This window comes from Populus alba, chromosome 1, assembly GCF_005239225.2.
Source record: "Populus alba chromosome 1, ASM523922v2, whole genome shotgun sequence".
NCBI classification, from domain to species: domain Eukaryota; kingdom Viridiplantae; phylum Streptophyta; class Magnoliopsida; order Malpighiales; family Salicaceae; genus Populus; species Populus alba.
Genome location: NC_133284.1, coordinates 33,186,511 through 33,204,915, shown reverse-complemented (window position 1 = coordinate 33,204,915; position 18,405 = coordinate 33,186,511). Strand labels below are relative to the sequence as shown.

Here is an 18,405-nt window from a genome sequence, read left to right as displayed (position 1 = left end):
TTTAAAAATATTAATTTAAATTAAAAAATAAATTTATTTTTATAAAATGATTAATATATTAATACCAAAATTAAATCTTAAAAATAAAAAAAGAATATTATTTTTAAACCAGAGTAAATTTTAAGTTTTTTTAAAAAAACAAGAGTAGAAAACCCATCATAAATTTAATTATAATTTTAAAATCTAGTCTGACAGATCAATTCCGAGATCCAGGATAGAAATTAGATCGGGTTTAAAAAAGAAAGGGAAGTCAAAAACCCAAGTGACCTTACCTGGTTAACTTAGTTTATCTGATAAGATGTAATAAAAAATATAGTTATAATTTATTAACTATTTATTTTTTTTAATTAAAATAATATTATTTTAATTTATAAAAAAAATTGAGATTAATCTGGATAACCGGATAAGTACCGGACCAGATTAAAAAACCCTGGGATTAATTTGGCCACCCATCCGCCATTAACAAACCTTAAAACAGTATATTCATTTCTGTCCCACAAGAGGTAAAACTGTCATTTTCTTAACAGGCAGACAGTAGATGCCAGTCACTGTCAATCTGCTGCAGTTTATAGCTTTCCTTTCATACAAGAATAAAATCTCTCAAATTCCAGCAAGCAAAAATCCTAGAAACTAAAACGAAAGGATATATGTAAAAAAAAAAAGAGTTAATGCATTTAGTCAGATCAATGACTGCCTAACTGACTCCTCTAATACTGCCTACAATTCTCTTCCCTGTTGCTTGTTTCTGCCATTTAACATAAAGGAAAACAGAGAGAGAAACAATGGCAGTTGGAGGCGCTGCTAAAGTTGGTGTGTTCGCCCCATTTCCTGTCAAAGACCAGCTCCCTGGTGTTGATTCCTGTGTCTCCAGCTCTCCTTCTTGGCGTAATAGTTACTCCTTTGCTTTGTTTTTAAGTTTGAATGCATTGCATTATGGAAACTCTGATTGTCTTCTCCTTCCTTTTCTTCCTTCGAATACTCTTCGTTTTCATGCCTGTTTTTGCTCTTGATTACCACATTCTCTTGACTTCACCATTGATGAAACCCCCCCCCTCTCACCTGACAAAATTAAGATTTAAATACTTACATTGATTTAAAGTTCTGTACTTGATTGTGATTATGGTATAGCCAATACTAAATTTGAGTGCAGTAAATCAATTTTTCTAAAAACTTGTTCGATTGAATGCAGCTAAAGCAATACTACTAGGTTTTCAGCATTACCTAGTGATGCTCGGCACTACTGTGATCATTCCTTCCATATTCGTTCTTTCGATTAGCCGTGGCAATGTAAAAACCATATATGTGATTAACAGATTTTGATTTTGATTTGAAGTTTGTGTTTCTATAATTTCCTTCTAGCTGGATATTTCTATTTTTGTAGGTGGAGAAGGCTGAGATGATTAACACGCTGCTCTTTGTTGCGGGTATAAACACTCTATTGCAGACATGGTTCGGCACTCGGCTTCCTGTGGTCATTGGAGGACCCTATGCTTTTAGCATCCCCACAATAACCATTTCTTTATCTACTAACAATAGCACTAATGTCATATTTCGTTCTCCACGTCAGGTTAAGTTTAGTTCCCTCCCTCACTTTGTAAATGCCATTCTCAAATTCTATGCCCGTGTTTGTTTCTTGGAGAATATGCAAGGAAACGCTTAAAATTACCGGTTATTTTTGGAAAGTGCACGAGGAAAGTTAAGGAGTTAGAATTGACTATCATATTTCTATCACATTTGTGGTTGTTTTTTTTAAGGTTTGAGCTATCCATGAAAGCTGTACAAGGAGCATTGGTTTCTTTGGATTCTGGAGACTCTTTGCAAGGTATGAGGCTGCGATAGTATGTAAGTGTATTTGGGATGACTTAATGCACCATTCACTTGCTTAAGGAAGCTTGATCTTCATGTTCCGTGATGCAGATTTCTCAGCCCTGTTGCTGCAATGCCTCTCGGGATTCTTACCGGACTTGGGCTCTATGCTCATGAATTCCCATGAGTAAGAATGCCGAACACCCAATTCTACTAGTTTTGCTGGGGAAATGCATACGGTGATAATTAAAATCTCAAGCTCTAAACCTCTTCTATTGGAGATGCATGTGCTTCAAAATAATATGCAAAGCCCATTATGTTTGCTGAGAGGAGCAAAACTTTTTGGTCGTCATATTTGTGTGATTTCTTAATAATGAAGGGAAAACTTCATTGGAAGCAGGATTTTTTTGTCTTTCTTCCCTGAGTTCATACCTCTGATCTTTTTTGGATAACAACTTCCTTATTTATGTTTTAAACGTCTTTCTTCCTTTGTGCATTTCCCAATAGCTTCTCTGACCATTCTTGCCTCTGTTCCTACAATTGCCAACTGGAGAGGTATAGCAGGTCCATAGAAAAACTGGTGTTTCATGTCTTTAGTTGGTTGCCTCAAGATAATTTAGTTTGAATAGATGGCCGTTTAAGCTTTGCACAGTCTAGTAGGCTTGATCTATTAAGCTAGTGATGCTATAGATGGAACAGCTGTCAATGATACTACATGTGTTAGTGCTGCTTTTTCTTCCATTTGGGTATCGAGTTTTGTTTAATATGCTTCTCTTTGTTGATGCTTGTAGCTGGCAAAATGTGTTGTAATTGGAATCCCCGCACTCCTTATCGTGGTCTTCATATCTCAGATGATCAACATCCTCAATTATTTTCTTGTATCGTTGAGTAAAAGATTTCACTGTTTTTTTTGTTAATTGAAAACGTATTTGTAAGATCAGAGCCTCTCTAGGATCTTAATTGATATTTATGTTCATATTCCTAGTTGGCAGAAGAGATCATTAGCAAGAGGCATCGTCTCTTTCAATAAATTTGGTTTCTTCATCTACTACAATTGGCTTATTAACAGAAATTAAGGGTGGACTACAAAAATAATTCAGTAGCCAAGTGTTTTAATAGGTAAATAAAGGAGCAAGGTTGGTTTCTGGTTCCTAGGCAATGGCCTTGTGTCCTCACTATTTGCTCTTCTTTAGATGGTGTACCTTGGATATCCTGAACTTGTATATTAAATTTGAGAATGCAAGGACTTTTTTTCCACGCAATTATGTGCTCTAACTGGATACAAGTTAGAGAGAGTAACCTTTTCTTTATTTTTATTCTTTTCTGCTTTTGGTTTTTCAAGTTTTCGAATAATTTTACCTAATATCGTTGAGTTTCTTTTTTCTTTTCTTACACAATAAACAATATTTCAGTTTGTTCCTCACATGATGAAATCAAGGAGCACCATATGCAGTCAGTTTGCTGTTGCAGTTGTATGGGCATATGCCAGCAGTTTTGGCTGTGGCTGGTGCATATAATAATAAGCATCCAGACACACAACTTAGCTGTCTTGTTGATCGTGCTGGGCTCATTAGTGCTGCTCCTTGGTGAGCTTTGATCTACTATAGAAACCTTGAATCATTTAATTCCTTTTTTATGTAACATATAAATTCACAGGATGAATTATTAATATTCAGGATAAAGGTTCCATATCCATTTCAATGGGGACGTCCCACTTTTGATGCTGGTGATGTTTTTGTGATGATGGATGCTTCTTGGTTGCTATAGTTGAGGTACAATTTATCAAGATAATTCCCCACTGAATTCCTTTTATAGATGCCAAATACAATGGTTTTCCTAATTTAAGTTCACTGATAGTGAGGATTTCACCAGTTCCAAATCATATTTGTGGATGCTTGTTCTTTAAATAACTTTAATGCTTGGTGTATGAATATTGTCAGATAGAAGATGGATTATTAAACTCTCTTTTGCGAGAATTTATATGTGGATGAATAGTTGAACCCTATCATGAATTGCTTGAATTCTGAGTCCTCATCTCCTGTTCTTTTATAATTCTTTTTGTTGAAAGTTCCCTAGCAAGCACTCCACTTATTTAATCAATGCTGTTAATGCTGTTAATGTTATTTTACTTTTCTGCAGTCTACTGGTACAATTATTGCGGTATCAAGATATGGGAGTGCCACTCCTCTGCCTCCTTCTGTACTCAGCCGTGGTATTGGATGGCTGGTAGGACATAACCAATTGGTGTCTCGTTATATATTTTTTCAGACCTTTTACGTTCTATCTGTTGTTTCTGGACACAAAACTCTTTTCTAACTTAACTAATACCCCAGAAATGGATCCACTGCTTCAGTGTAAAAAAAATAAACTTTTTGAAGTTGTTTTGCTTTTGTTGAAGGGTGGATTGTTCAATGAGAATGTGATGGTAATCTGACCCTCATTTGACTATGGTTTACCACATTCATAATCTATAAGCAAAATGCTTAACCTACTTTCAGGTATACGACCCATATGGTAGAATTCCATGGTTGCTGTTGTAAAATTTGTTGTTAGTTACTATCAGAGAAAAACTTTAAGGAAAGCTGACATTGGTTGGATAAATTAGAGCTAAGGATCTTGATTTTACAATCCATATGTTGATTTGCAAACTATTATGTTGCTTGTTTAAGATGCTCTATTTATGCAGTATTCCACATTGCGATCTTGTAAAATATCGTTGTTGTTGGGTGTGATGAATTGATGGATGTCCTAATGCTAGTATCCTCTCCTACCAATTCAGTAATCTAATTTTGCTCTGTTATGCTTACAGTGAAAATGCAGGTCTTTTGGGATTAACACGAGTTGGAAGTCAGAGAGTTGTTCAAATATCAGCAGGCTTCATGCTTTTCTTTTCTGTGTTAAGTGCAGTATTCCACATTGCAATCTTTTATTTTCTTTTTATTTATTATCTTTTTAATGAATGAATTGAATTTCATTTCTCATGGCAATCAATGTTTTAGATTCTCTTTTTGTCCTGTCATGATTACTGACCACTGTCCTTTTAAAAAGGCTCCTTACCTTTTTCCTATCATTTCAACTTGAAGTCTTTATCAATTTTGCGAATAGAAATCTGGCACCATCATTGCATTGTTCACTCAGTAATTGTTCTTACACTGTTGCAACTTATCTTTAACAGGAAGATTCAGGACTGTTCTTGCTTCCCATACCATTGCCAATTGTGGCAGCTCTTTACTGTGTCATCTTTGCCTATGCGGGTATGTATTACTTTTCTATGTTTTTTTATGGCTGGATCTAAATTATCAATCAATTTTACCAAGAGCAAAATGAAGTTCAGTGGGACAGTTTGCCTGATTCTACAATAGAAATGTTATCAATGAACATTAAAACACTAAAAGACTACTGGTAGTCACATAAATCAGTTAAAGTTTTGTATGTGAATTAACGTTACTAACACATGTTACTGCCAGCTGATTACAAGAAGATGCTAGAGAAAAGTCCATAGTCACCACAATAGGTAGTGAGGCCCTCTGTTCTTACTAGTCAGTGTATACCTCTATACTGTAGTTGTTTTTGTAGAAAGTTTCTACTAGAAACCATATGGCATTCCTAATTCAAGACTCAACTTCATAAACTGAACAGATAGGAATTGCTGTGGTAAATGAAATAGTGAGCGACAAGAGAAAATGAATTTAGTTTCTATGAGATTTTTCATCTTTCTGTCTGTTGGTTGGGAAAGATTGATACATGCTGTCACTTTTTTTCAAGCTCACATAATAACTCACTGGTTGGAGCCAAAATAGGGTGGTATCTTCGTAATGCAAAGAGGAAGGGTTGACTTAGTAAGAACTTTCACATGGAAAATAAAGATCAAACAAGATTCTATGTATTCTATACTTGTTTTTGAACGTGGTATATAAAGATCAATAGGGATCAATTTGTTTTGTAATAGCTTTAGTTATGCTCCATTGTTCTACTGTCAACTTCCCTTCAAGGAAACCATTTTAATCGACTTTTGACTCTGATATGTTTGTGGGAGAAGCAGCTTCTGCTGGTCTGGGATTTCTCCAGTTCTGCAACTCAATAGCTTCAGAACGAAGTTCATCCTTGGCTTTTCTCTCTTCTTGGGCCTTCCTGTGCCACAGTACTTCAAGGACTACATTTTGGTTTCTGATCGTGGCCCTGTCCACACCGGTGCCACCTGGTGATGTTTGTTTGAATTGCATCTGATCTTATAGCATAATCGTTGTTCAATAAATTTATTAAGAGAGTTGTATTTTGATGAAGTTCTGATTTCTTCGTTGGAATTGCATCTGATCTTATAGCATTATCGTTGTTCAATAAGTTTATTAAGAGATTTTTTATTTTGATGAAGTTCTGATTTCTTCAGTTCAACGACATAATGCAAGTGATCTTCTCCTCTCCAGCAACAGTGGCAATTTTAGTTGCTTGTTTCTTGGACTGCACTCACAGTTTGTTGCACATCACAACCCGCTGAGACAGTGGCAGGTACTGGTGGGAGAGGTTCAGATATTTTAGGCAAGACACCAGGAGTGAGGAGTTCTATACAGGTTTTTCCCTTCATTCTAATTTTGGAGCTCTTCCTTGCCATCAAAGAAAAGCTGAAAAGAAGTGAAAATAAACAAAATTCTGAATTTGTTGCTCTCCTAGTATTTCATTGTTAGGGCAACAATGTTATATATCAAAATGAGAATTACATTGTATAGGAATAGTTAAGCCAGACACACCAACTTGGTAGTCTAAACATGTGATTGCAATAATATTTATAAATATTAAATGCAAACAGTAATGATCTTTGAAAAATTTACTGCAGATAGAATTTTATTCACGATAAACAAGTAACAGAGTGAACCTAATTCATGTGCCTTTATAAGAAATTGATGGTAGCTTTATTACGCATTCTCGAAGATAATGCGAAATTGATGGTAGCTTTATTACGCATTCTCGAAGATAATGCATGTCATATTTTTAATTTTAGCTTGTGATGAACCTTTTTATCTCGCTTCTTTTATGAGAATAAGAATCTGTCGTGCTTTGTGAATTGGCCTTTTTGATTGCCAAGGATTTCTTTTCTTTTTATTTTATTTGGATGAACCTAACATCCGTTTTTCCTACAGATGCTAGAATGCAATTCACCATAGCTAAATTCTTTTACAGCAGGTTTTTATGTAGCTTTGTGTGAGAGCTGGTGTTGTAATTTCTCAAAAATCACTTTTGAAGGTGTATGAAATAGAATTTAGTCTCAATCAGATGCCCTTTTTTTTTTTTTTTTTTGTGTGTGTGTACTGTGGAGTACATTTTGGCAAAGCGATGTGGCTTGGCCATTGCCACACCTTTAAAGTTCAATCGTGACAAAAAGTTTATCTTCCATATCGCATCATCCTCTCAGGAGGACTTTTCACGATTTTCAGAAACGAGTCAGGGAGTGAATAGTGACTAAAATCTCGAAGCCCTTTTTCCCTGGTCATCTGCTGGACCCAATTCCCGTTGAACAGGAGGAACATGAAGTATTAGAACAGGAGTGTAGAACTCCCAAGTCTAAGGCCTTTTTAAGTGTCACTTCGACAAGAAAGCATGGTAGAATTCGGGGATTGAAAATTTTGTGTTGAAATCAGTTTGGTCCATGCTCCATCATGTTGAACTGGAATTTCTGATTCCTTCTAGCTGTCTTTCCTCCTCATTCATCATTCCTTGCCTTACAGTTTGATTGTCAGAATGCCTCGATTCATGGAAGGTTCAGAGTGTTGGCATGTGATCCTGGATGTTTAGCAGTCGAGGGTTCAATTATATTTGCGACAACCCCATAAAGAATTGCATTCCCATGCCGTATGATTGCAACCTCAGAGTACCTTTTCACAAATGAACTACTGATGGGGTTTTGGCGACCTTTTGTATACCTTTCAGTTCACTGTGGATGCACAGCGACCCGTCGTGTAAACATGAGTACTTTTTGTGCAGGTAAAGTTTGTTTTTAAAAGTATTTTTAACTTAAAAATACATTAAAAAAAAGAAAAGGAGAAGAAGCCGAACATAAATTCTAACTGTGTTATGTGTTATATGTTGCTGAAGCCCGCAGAGACTCGAGCAAGAAGCAGATGAGCGTGGTTTAAATCAAAATAATGTCACGGGCGAAAAACTAAAAAAAAAAAAAAAAATCAAGGTCATATCATATCACATCACACGGTGAGACCTGTCCTCGATTTATTAAGGCACAAAACCATAAATAGCATGCAAACGCTGATTAATAAGTTGGCAAAAAAGGTTATTTGTTTAGCGCGCCAGTTAGGTAACAAAGGAGAAGAGAAGAGAAGCTGTCAAGTCATTTGGAGTAAAATCTGCTACTTCGACAAAAGAAATGCAAATTCCTCAGTAAAATCAGCTTCCTTCCCAGATTTTTTATTTTTTTTTACATTGTTAGCATGATTTAAGAACACAAAAGAATTCAAAATCTAAGAAATGCCATCAGGCTCTGTGCAAGGAGAAGCACCTTGCATTATCCGGCCGCCCCGCTCCATGGAAGAAGACAAAAGAAAAGAAAAGTAAAAGGTGGTCTGGAGAGAATGAAACCAAATTGTAACAGTTGCAAATCTCGAAGGTCAATAATGTGGTGAGCCTGTGCTTCGATACGATGGTATTTGACAGCCAAATACACGATACATCAACCCTAGTTCCCATATACAAAGTGTACGGAACACATGGGCTTGACTGTGAGCGGGGTCACTCAAGATATCTTCAGCCTATAGGGGCTTTACAGCTAGGACAAAAAGTCAACAACTCCCTGTGTATTGATATTTGATCAACAGCGGTGACATTTTACTATGTTAGTAAAATTCGATCTCCCTTGTTAGGCTGAAAAACTTTGATATCTTATTTGTTATCGGAAAGATTTCTACATCTTTGTTGGACAAGTTGTACAGGGCCTGCCGCTTAATTTCGTGTTGGGTAAGGTAATATTTAATTAAAAAAACATAAATTTAAATTTTTAAAGTTAAATATATTTTTAAAACACAATGGAATACAAAACTGACATAAAAAAAAAACTACCTTTTTAGGAGGCTAACCCTTGTTTTTTTTTTTTTTTTTTCTTTATGCAGGTATCTTTATATCTTTTTAAAGAATGAGACTAATCTCATTTAAAGTTCATAACTCTCTTTCTAATAAATGCTTTTTCTTGAAAACTAAACTTTTATTTTTTATATTTACAAGGATATATTAATGTTTTAACCATTAAATGAACATTTCATTGGTAAACTTGCCTTAATTTTAGCACAAAACATTTAATATGTCGATCCATGGAACAATAATTCTTGTGTAGAGTAAAATCTCCAAAGCGATCTACTCGCACTGCGCCTAGATTAAGCGCACCCTTGTTTCTTCCTTTTTATCTCTTTACATGCATTTATGCACATGATGGTATAGTTCTATTTACTTGAGGCTACCAATTAAATAGAAATGCTGTGTTGCCCGTAACAGACAATGGAGGTAGGTTCAACACACAAATGAAGGGAAAGTAAATTTATTAAAAATATATTAAAATATTCTATTAAGATTTTCATTTATACTTTGCATCATCTATATATAAAAAAAAAAAAACATATAAAAAAATATAAATTTGATAATTTTGAAGGTGGAAAGCAGTTTTGAATGGGTGGAAACTTTACAATAATTGCGAGATTAACAAAAGAGAAAAGGGAAAGTAAACCATAAGTTGCAAAAAGCTCTCCATTTAATTTTGGTCAAAACAAAATCACCATTCATAAACCCACGTGAAAAGATCGATACACGGCACGCCCCTCTCCATTTTCTCATCCCTCGACACACGCACACTCTCTCCTCCATTATTCAAAGCTCTGCAGAGCCAGACACAAACAAAAAAAGAAAACCCATCAAGAGAGGAAGAGAGAGAGACGCACACAACAACAGCATCCACCCGAAACATGTTATCCCCAGAAGACCCATAACCAAGCCATGTCCAAAACTAGACATCCACCACCAAACACCACTAACACTCTCTTCCTCCCTCTTTCCGCCGCTACCAATGCCGTTGTCCTGCCATTAACCACCCATAGCCACCCTCACTATGTCTCACTCTCGCTCGCACTCCCACTCCCACTCCCACTTCCCGGACCACTCTGCCTCTGCACTTAACAGCCTGTACTGTGGGGAGGATGCCAGTGAGGTGGTCCAACAGGATGCCGACACGTGGATCTCTAGCCACCCTCAATTCCCACCACCATCACGATCCATCATCCTTTTTCCATCATCCGATGAGAATACCATCACCAAACTGATTGACTCTGAATCTCACTTTATGCCCTTGTCGGATTATCTCCATCGTTGCCGTCACCGCTCCATTGACATCACGGCTCGCCAAGATTCCATCAACTGGATCCTCAAGGTACCTACAGGTGTATAGATACGTAGGTGTCTACACGTGTGTATGTATTGATGTGGTGGTGATATCTATTGCTTTGGCAATGCAGGTGTATGCACACTACGAGTTCAGGCCATTAACGGCGTTACTCTCCGTCAATTACTTCGACCGTTTTCTTTCCTCTTATTCTCTTCCGGTAAATAAATAATAGATCACCCTCCCTTCTTTTTTGCCCTTTTCCTGCTAAACTCCATTCTCGCCCGAGAAAATATCGGTTTTTCCAGGAACGTTCCATATTTATCTTCAAAATATCCCATTCAACTTTCCCTTTAAAATATCAGATTTAGCGGGAAAGTGAATTCACATTTTACACAAAAGAGTGATTTTTATTATCTTATTGATCTAAAGCTCGGGTTTTCTTAATTGAAACAGGAAAATGGGTGGCCGTTTCAGCTACTATCAGTGGCATGCTTGTCTTTAGCAGCGAAAATGGAAGAACCTGACGTGCCATTGTTATTAGACCTTCAAATACTTGAACCTGGATTCATATTTGAGCCCAAAAACATTCAAAAAATGGAGCTTCGGGTCATGGCCAATCTCAATTGGAGATTACGATCAATCACTCCATTCGATTATCTTGATTACTTCATTTCAAAGCTCCCTTCTTGTTCCTCTACAAAACCCGGGAATTTCAATCGGGTCTTGAAAAACTCATCGGATCTCATTCTCAACACCATCCGTGGTAATTCAAATCTCACCAAAATCTGATTGACGTTTGACAATTTTTATGAAACATTTTGAAATCTTTTTGGGATTTTTTCAGTGATTGATTTCTTGGGTTTTGCACCGTCGACGGTGGCAGCTGCTGCGGTGATATCCGCTGCGGGAAAGAATTTTGATACTATACCATTGAAGGCTGGTGTTGGGCAGTTCTTTCATGAGAGAGTAAACAGGGTAAATATTTATAATCTTTGGGGCGTAATTGATAATTTTTGTTGTCAGTAGGGTCTTTTCTGGAAATATATATATTTATTTATTTATTTTCCCGAATACTCACCACCTTTACGAGAATTAACTGAGAGATATTGAAATCTGTGTAATAAAAACTATAATGTGATCTTTTTGAAGGAAATGGTGAGAAGCTGTCACCAACTAATAGAGGAATACCTGATCGACACGTGTCCGACGGCTCGGCTTAAGGATTTATCGGATGATGCCCTAGTTGATCCGGCTAGCCCAGCTGGAGTGCTCGACGCAGCCACTGCTTGTGGGAGCTGTAGCACGCGTTCCGAGAATCCCATCTCGGCCAGCAGCCAAGCCCCTGAAACTGAACCGATTATTAAGAGGCTAAGATCTACTGCACCGGATGTACAGGAACCGTAGATAAGACCATTACCCAGCGCCTTAGATACTCTCTCCTGCTTCTATTACCTTCATTAGAGGGAGAAAAGTAAAAAGGCCTCCTTTTTTAGGCTTGTTTTTATGCGTTGATTATAAAATGAACGGACGGGATTGGATAAAAATGAAGGGAAGAGGGATTTTGTTATATTACTTTATTGAATTGATTAATCTTCATATAATTTTTATTTACTATAAAGTGATATTTTTTCATGGGTCATAATTTTGTTATTGGCTGGGCTTTTTGGTCAAAATGTAAACTGGGTGTTCATGTGAGGTCTAATGATGTTTCAATTATTCTCGTAAATCATCTGTGCATGAAAACTAATGGGGTCACACCGGAAATCTAATGATCAGCCTTTCCCTCTCTTTTTTCTTGACAAAACTACCCTTGTGAAAATCCTTGATTATCTAGTTGTTTCTGTTAGAATATGATGGGCTTCTCGGTGTCGTATTTAATTCTATTTCTAAAAAAATTAAAAAATTTATTTAAAAATTAAAATTTTTAATTTTTTTAAAATATATTAATGTAATAATATTAAAAAAATAAAAAATATTATTTAATATACTTTTAAATAAAAAATATTTTAAAAACTAACCCAATTATATTTTCAAATAAACTTTTAAAAGGATTTGGTGGGATAAGTTTTTGACACAAATCAATTGTTTTTTATTTTAAAATGTGTTAAAATAGTATTTTTTTTTATTTTTTTAAATTTATTTATGAAATCAATATATTAAAATTATTTTTAATTAATTTAAAATAAAAAAATTAATTCTTCAAAAAACACAGCGTGTCGCATAAACAATTCAACTCTCCTTTACTGTGCATTAGAAAATGGAAGGGATTATCCATTTTTCTACACTGCCTCAAAAAAAAGCTTCGAGAACTGGCAATGTAACATTGGAGGAAGCTCACCCAGATTTTTTTGGGTTTGGATCTAATTTGTAATGGGGATTTTTGGCAAGCATTTTAATCTGGAGACGGTTAATTTATCTAAGAATCCATTGGATACACAGGAGATCAGTAATTCTAGATAACCTATTACAGAAATCTGATGGACAGGAAATGAGTTTTGTCGAAGTGAAAACTAACTCGCATCGGGGATGTGTCGTAATTTTGGCCGGCGAAGGAGGGGGCTTGGTGGTGAATTTGGATCAGGCTCGGAGCATCGGGGAGGGGATGAGGTGGGCATGACGGATAGCTGCCACGCAAGGGGGGGGGGAGATTTTGAAACTGGAGGGAAAAGAAGCGGGCGGCGGTGTCGTGGGAGACAGAGAGGAGAAATGAATCAGAGACGACCAGGTGTAATGAAGACAAGAGTTGTAGCGATTGAGGGCAAAGATATGATAGATATGATGGGGTGGGGGAGACTAACCTGTCAAATCATCATCTAGGAGGTTGTTCGGGAACAGGAGAACCAAAAGGCTAGGGTCCATGCACTTCGTAGGTGTGTATGTATGGGCTGTTCTACTGGTGTCCATCGGATAAAAGGTTTGTTCCCTTTTGTCACCTTGCAATCAATTGCGAGGTAGCTTTCAGGACAATTTTGGAGTGTCGCTTGATCTCGATTCTCAGAATAAAAAAAAAGAAATCGTTTTTACTTGTATATGTATAATTAACAGGAGATGTTTCGGCTGGTTTTTCACTGCTGCTATACAGCATGGACACGACCATTTAATTTATTTGTTTTTGATTCAACTGTTGAAGAACATCTCCATCATACCAGACAGAATGAAGCATGTTGAGCAGCTACGTTCGTCCATACGCCTGTCTCTAGCTACTCCATGGGAGAGGATGGACAGAATTCCTTGAGGACCCGATGCAACCTGTTTCCGACAACTGATTAACTACCCCTTCATTCAAGGTATTACAGAATCTCTACCATGTTTCTGGCTATTTCAACTAGCCATTTCAAAAACTACGTGCATTCGTGGTATTGAAGAGCCATCCTGTAGAATTAAAAACGATCTCTCTCTCACTTATTCTTACAAGCGAGGCGTGTATTTTGGTGTATGTGGCTATGTATATTCATACCATTGGTTCTCGCAGCTGATAGACTGATTGGTCTGTGTTCTAGGTACATTTTGATCCTTGGCCCAGTGTTCATCATCGCATGGCAGTGTAAACAGCGAAACCGAAGGACGTTGTCTTTAGCCTCCTCTATATAGCATCCTATTTCTTCTAGCAGCATGTTTTTGTCTATTTTATTTGTCATGACATTGTTCCAGTTCCATACATACATACATACATACATAGCTCTCGAGTGCCGAGTGTACTTCCACATGGAGACCATATTACACGTTCAAGATGGCCCATTTCAACATTTCCTAACATCTTCTTGTGACCATCATAAATTGATAGCATGTTTTGTTAGTATTCAAAGCGTGAGGGAGGGGTTTGTGTTTTGAGATTTAAGATTCATGACAATTCCATCCAAGTTGGTTGAGTTATGAACAATTTGATTTTTAAATAAGAAAATCCAAATATATGGAATTTGATCCTGTTATTTTCTCTACCTTTCTGCAACTTCTGTTGTTGGTTTCTTAAAATTGTTTGCTTCTAATCAAACGGATGCCCCAGTCACCCCGCGTCAGGTGCTCTCTCCCGCGCATCTTTTCTTGGGTCTTCTGTACATGGACATTTTCTCTTTTCTCAACCATATATATATTGGCTTATTTCTCTAGTAAATCACCTTTGGTTTTTATAATATTTTGATCATCTCCTCCCCTGACCCCTTCCCTAACATCACCGTCACCTCTCTCACAATTTGTGGCTGCTATTTCCCATAAAAACAAATTGGTCAAGAGGGGTCCCATATCCAGGCTGTATGCAAAAGGTTGAAAAAGGGACCCAGCCCCCTCACCAAATTTCCTGCAGCGCAGGAACAGAACACAAATGAAGTAAAATGTGTATACACATATACATGCAAGAATTTGTGTACCTGTGAAACTGGCGTCGGGGCAGAAATGGGCCCCAAATGGCTCACAAATGTCCAGAAAAGGGCCCACTCACAAGCTACATTGATGGTAGGAGTGAAAGCCCTAACAGCTTTTGGGAAAAAAAAAAAAAAAAAAAGGGTCTAACCTTAGCGATGGGAGTGAATGGAAAGAGCCAAAGCATGAGACAAATCAGGCGTTAACAACCCAGATCAACACCTCCCGTAACCGGCATCCCATTGTCCTCCGATTGAACCACGCCACTTGGCCTCTCCTGGTAAGGTGGTTTGTGGGTTGGTTTTGTTGATTTATGTTATGCCCTGGCCAAGCTACTGTAGTTTTGTAGAGCAAATCATCATAACTTAATCCATGCAGTTCAACAAATATAAGGACTCAGTTCTCGAGCAATAAATCGTGTTCTTTGCAATGGAGTCCTGCTAGTGTTAATGATCACTGTGATTGTTGGTGGAACAAATCTTAGGAAGACTGTGTTCTAAAAAGGAAAAAGGACTGCGAGTGCCTTGCGCTGTGGTCCGCTCCCTCCATCTAGACCTAGAGGCCCTTCTGCCAAATTCTGCAGCAGGCAAATTGCCATTACTTTTTTTTTTTTTATTTGAGAAAAACCTCATTCTTTAAAAATATTTTATAAGTTTAAATAAACGAGTAGAAACTCTAATTTTTTTTTAAAAAAATGTACATTTTAACTCGAGATTGCTGAAATGTATTATACAAATCTTAAACCCTTGCCACCATGCCATGTCCTTGGAACACAAATTGCCATTACACCAGTGCCTGTATTAGAAACTGTGGAATTTCTTCCTGCAGAAAGAAAAAAATGTCATGTGGCAGCTGGCCGTGCAGCTTGCACAAACTCCTCTAATTCGACGTGGTTAAGCTGTTGACGAGACTTGGCGCAAGAAAATGGAAGCCCGCAATCAGCTTTCAGGATTTCTAGGTTAACAATCAGAATTGAGAAGAAATAAATAATGGGAGAGGAAGGACAAGAGGATATATGATGGATCCCACAGAGATCAAGGAAAAAGAAAAGGAAAAAGGGAGGAGAAGAGAGAGATTTATTCACATTGACACTTGAAGTTGAAAATTCAAGCTTCGTCCAGCACATGGTAAAAGATGACGAGCTTTCGTGGGAGACTGAATTATTCTCCTAATTGTGTTTTACAGTTGACATCAACTCACAACCTGTGACAATCATCACTGTAGATTGCTTTTACAATTGCAGTTCTTTACGTACATGAATGATTGGAAGAAAATAAAAATCTCGAAGAAAAAAGAAAAAGAAAAAGAAAAGGAAAAAGTGGGCAGTAAAAATAGCTTCGTGGATTCAAAAACTTTACGCGAGGCAAAAATAATTAGATTTTTCTCTGTTCATGGTGATCTGTATTTCAAATACATAGATATAAAAATATTTCAGTAAACAAAAAAGAAATCACATAAATTCTACTTAATTCAGTTATGTCTACGTTCATAAACAAATTATTATTATTATTATTATTATTATAGTCAAGATATTTAGAAAAATATACATTAGTCTAGAGGATTAATCGTAATCCCAATCTCACAAAGATTACATTCCTATACAAAACATTCCCCAACCTATAAAGTTTTCATTATTCAATATAAAGTTCCTAATAAATTCATGCCACATTTCAATATATCCTACCGGAGATAGCATCCCTTCTGTTTTTTCAGTGTGTAATTTTTACTGTTGCAGTTTTTTTAAAAATAAGTTTTTTTTTAAAAAAAATTGTTGTTGTGATTTTGAAAAATAAATTTTAAAAATATGTAGTTGATTTAAATTATTACAGGATTGATTCTTGCATGTAAAATAAATAAATTTTTATGAATAAAAAAAACATGTTAATATAGCTTCTATTTAATGTTTGAGATGTAATCACGTGTGAGGTCCTGTGTAAAAAAATAAAAACTATTTAATTAACCAAATATTCTATTTTATAGAATTGTAAAAAAAATAAAAACTATCTTAATACCAAACATCTTTTAATGTGTATGGGATTCAAAAAGGTAGAATTTGAATTAATTGTTTTTTAAATGCTTTGTTTTTTAATGATGGGGTGTTTATGATTGCAATGCATGATTTTTTAAAATATTTTTTCATTAAAAATGCACTAAAATAAGTTTTTATCTTATACATCCATGTACGTATACCGTATTTGGTCAACTGCCTGGTCAAAATGAAAATAGGAATAGAAGATGTTGATAAACTAAAAGGGGAAAAAAAAAAAAAAAAAAAAAAGAGTCGCAAAGTTGGACCATGAACAGAGGAACGCATTAAATAATCATATTTGAGTGCCATATTTCAATATGCTTGCCTTTACAAAGGGACAGTGCCTTTACTATTTGCTGGCGGACAACGGATTTTCCCCCCAGTGATTCAAGGACACCCTTCTAATGTCTGGTTACCTACCACAGGGGAGACACGACACCACAGATGGCTGTTGGGTAGCTGCAGCTCATAAATATGACATGGAATAGATTAGGTGAGTGTTGTTGTGATTATTATTTAAAAATATATTAAAATAATAATTTTTAAAAAATAAATTATTTTTAATGTTAGCAAATCAAAATAATTTAAAAATATTAAAAAATATATTAATTTGAAAAAAAAAAATCTCAATTTTTTTCTAAAATATCTTTAAAATACAAAAATAAACATAATCAAAACTTTTCAAAATTTATAATGTGCAGTTGCTTATATATTCGTGTTCGAAATATATATACCATGCTTACCCGTATCAAGATACAGCTTGTTGCCGTGCCTTCAATGCACTTGGAAGAAGAGTCAACGTTTTTTTTTCCCATAGTAGTTTGATCTCTCGTAATACGCTACCATATTAAGTTTTTTCTTCCTTTTTTATTATTATCGAGAAAGATTCTAGTTGAAAACTAAAAAGTTTATACATTTAAATGGATAATTATATGTTTTAATAAGAAGTGATAAATTTGTTGATTATAATAGAATATCAAGAATGGATAGTTAGTTCGACAAGTTGTTTTATAGGTCAATTTAAGCTATGATTTTAAAAAAATTAAAATAATTTATTTTGATTTAAAAAAATTATTTAATATAGCCTAATGTAAATCAAGTTTGGAATCAACTCGATATTTATTGAATCATTGTTAACTCTCCTGCTTCTGATAAATGGATAACTCATAATATTTAAAGGATGAAGCACAATTTATTCAATCACTAATGGTTGTATATATAAGCCTTTACAGAGGAAAAACAGAAAAACAAACTTCATGTTATTACTTCCTGAAAATATGGTGAGAAATTTAGACCAATTCAAATAATATTCTGCATTAATAACTTACCCCAACAATCAGGGGATTATTAACTGAAAAACATTAAAACTTAATGCATGCTTCACCATATCCTCCTTTAAATTGAATTGCAGAACTGCAATCAGTTTACTGACTTCAAACACATACCAAGCCTGTCACGCAGCTGTAAGAACGCTTCCAATTTGAGAGGTTTTGTCATTATATTAGAAAGTTGTTCTTGTGTATTGTAGTGCACCAGTTCCACAGTTTTCTCTTTTGTCAAGTCACATAAAAAATGAAACTTTACATCTATATGTTTGCTCCTCCCATGCATGACTGGATTTTTTGATAGTTTTATGGCCGAATTGTTATCACAGAAAATGGTTGTGCATTTACTTTGAATATGTCCCAACTTTTCAAGAACTCGTCTCAACCAAACTCCCTAGCATGCACAATATGCTGCTACAATGAATTCAACCTTTGTAGTGGACAAGGTCACAACTGGTTGCTTCTTTGAAGACCAAGAAACTGCTCCAGTTCCAAGCATGAAGGTGTATCCAAAAGTG

The 18,405-nt window shown here is 35.8% G+C and overlaps 2 protein-coding genes across 38 annotated transcripts; both read left to right on the top strand.

Annotated features, from left to right (window-relative positions):
* Positions 1-481: 481 nt before the first annotated feature.
* Positions 482-8,759, top strand: LOC118055375 (nucleobase-ascorbate transporter 6-like). 37 transcript variants are annotated; one of them, XR_004688649.2, is made up of 11 exons: positions 486-885; positions 1,190-1,287; positions 1,382-1,822; positions 1,918-1,993; positions 3,219-3,392; positions 3,483-3,578; positions 3,946-4,032; positions 4,616-4,702; positions 4,982-5,060; positions 5,849-6,012; positions 6,231-6,719. XR_004688649.2 is itself a non-coding variant. In XM_073409423.1 (10 exons), the coding sequence occupies exons 6-9, from the start codon at positions 3,977-3,979 to the stop codon at positions 6,340-6,342; spliced, it is 339 nt and encodes a 112-aa protein (XP_073265524.1). In that variant the 5' UTR covers positions 485-885; positions 1,382-1,822; positions 1,918-1,993; positions 3,219-3,392; positions 3,483-3,578; positions 3,946-3,976; the 3' UTR covers positions 6,343-6,374; positions 7,527-8,759. The 37 variants fall into 37 exon arrangements, 15 of the variants coding, with proteins under 15 accessions (XP_073265519.1, XP_073265524.1, XP_073265527.1 ...); XR_004688648.2 differs by having other exon boundaries at positions 6,194-6,719; XR_004688644.2 differs by having other exon boundaries at positions 6,179-6,719.
* Positions 8,760-9,574: 815 nt separating this feature from the next.
* On the top strand, positions 9,575-12,039 carry LOC118055376 (cyclin-D4-1). The gene is made up of 5 exons (XM_035067264.2): positions 9,575-10,222; positions 10,308-10,394; positions 10,631-10,940; positions 11,022-11,152; positions 11,327-12,039. The coding sequence occupies exons 1-5, from the start codon at positions 9,905-9,907 to the stop codon at positions 11,579-11,581; spliced, it is 1,101 nt and encodes a 366-aa protein (XP_034923155.1). The 5' UTR covers positions 9,575-9,904; the 3' UTR covers positions 11,582-12,039.
* Positions 12,040-18,405: the final 6,366 nt, after the last annotated feature.

What these genes read in the sequence shown, in the direction of transcription:
- LOC118055375 (XM_073409418.1), top strand. Translation starts at nt 3,977, where the DNA reads ATGGGAGTGCCACTCCTCTGCCTCCTTCTGTACTCAGCCGTGGTATTG. An exon ending in GCCGTGGTATTGGATGGCTG is followed by an intron (nt 4,033 to 4,615) that starts GTAGGACATAAC and finishes TTATGCTTACAG; the next exon opens with TGAAAATGCAGGTCTTTTGG. An exon ending in TGTCATCTTTGCCTATGCGG is followed by an intron (nt 5,061 to 5,845) that starts GTATGTATTACT and finishes TTGTGGGAGAAG; the next exon opens with CAGCTTCTGCTGGTCTGGGA.
- LOC118055376 (XM_035067264.2), top strand. Translation starts at nt 9,905, where the DNA reads ATGTCTCACTCTCGCTCGCACTCCCACTCCCACTCCCACTTCCCGGAC. An exon ending in CCATCAACTGGATCCTCAAG is followed by an intron (nt 10,223 to 10,307) that starts GTACCTACAGGT and finishes TTGGCAATGCAG; the next exon opens with GTGTATGCACACTACGAGTT. An exon ending in CATTCTCAACACCATCCGTG is followed by an intron (nt 10,941 to 11,021) that starts GTAATTCAAATC and finishes GGATTTTTTCAG; the next exon opens with TGATTGATTTCTTGGGTTTT.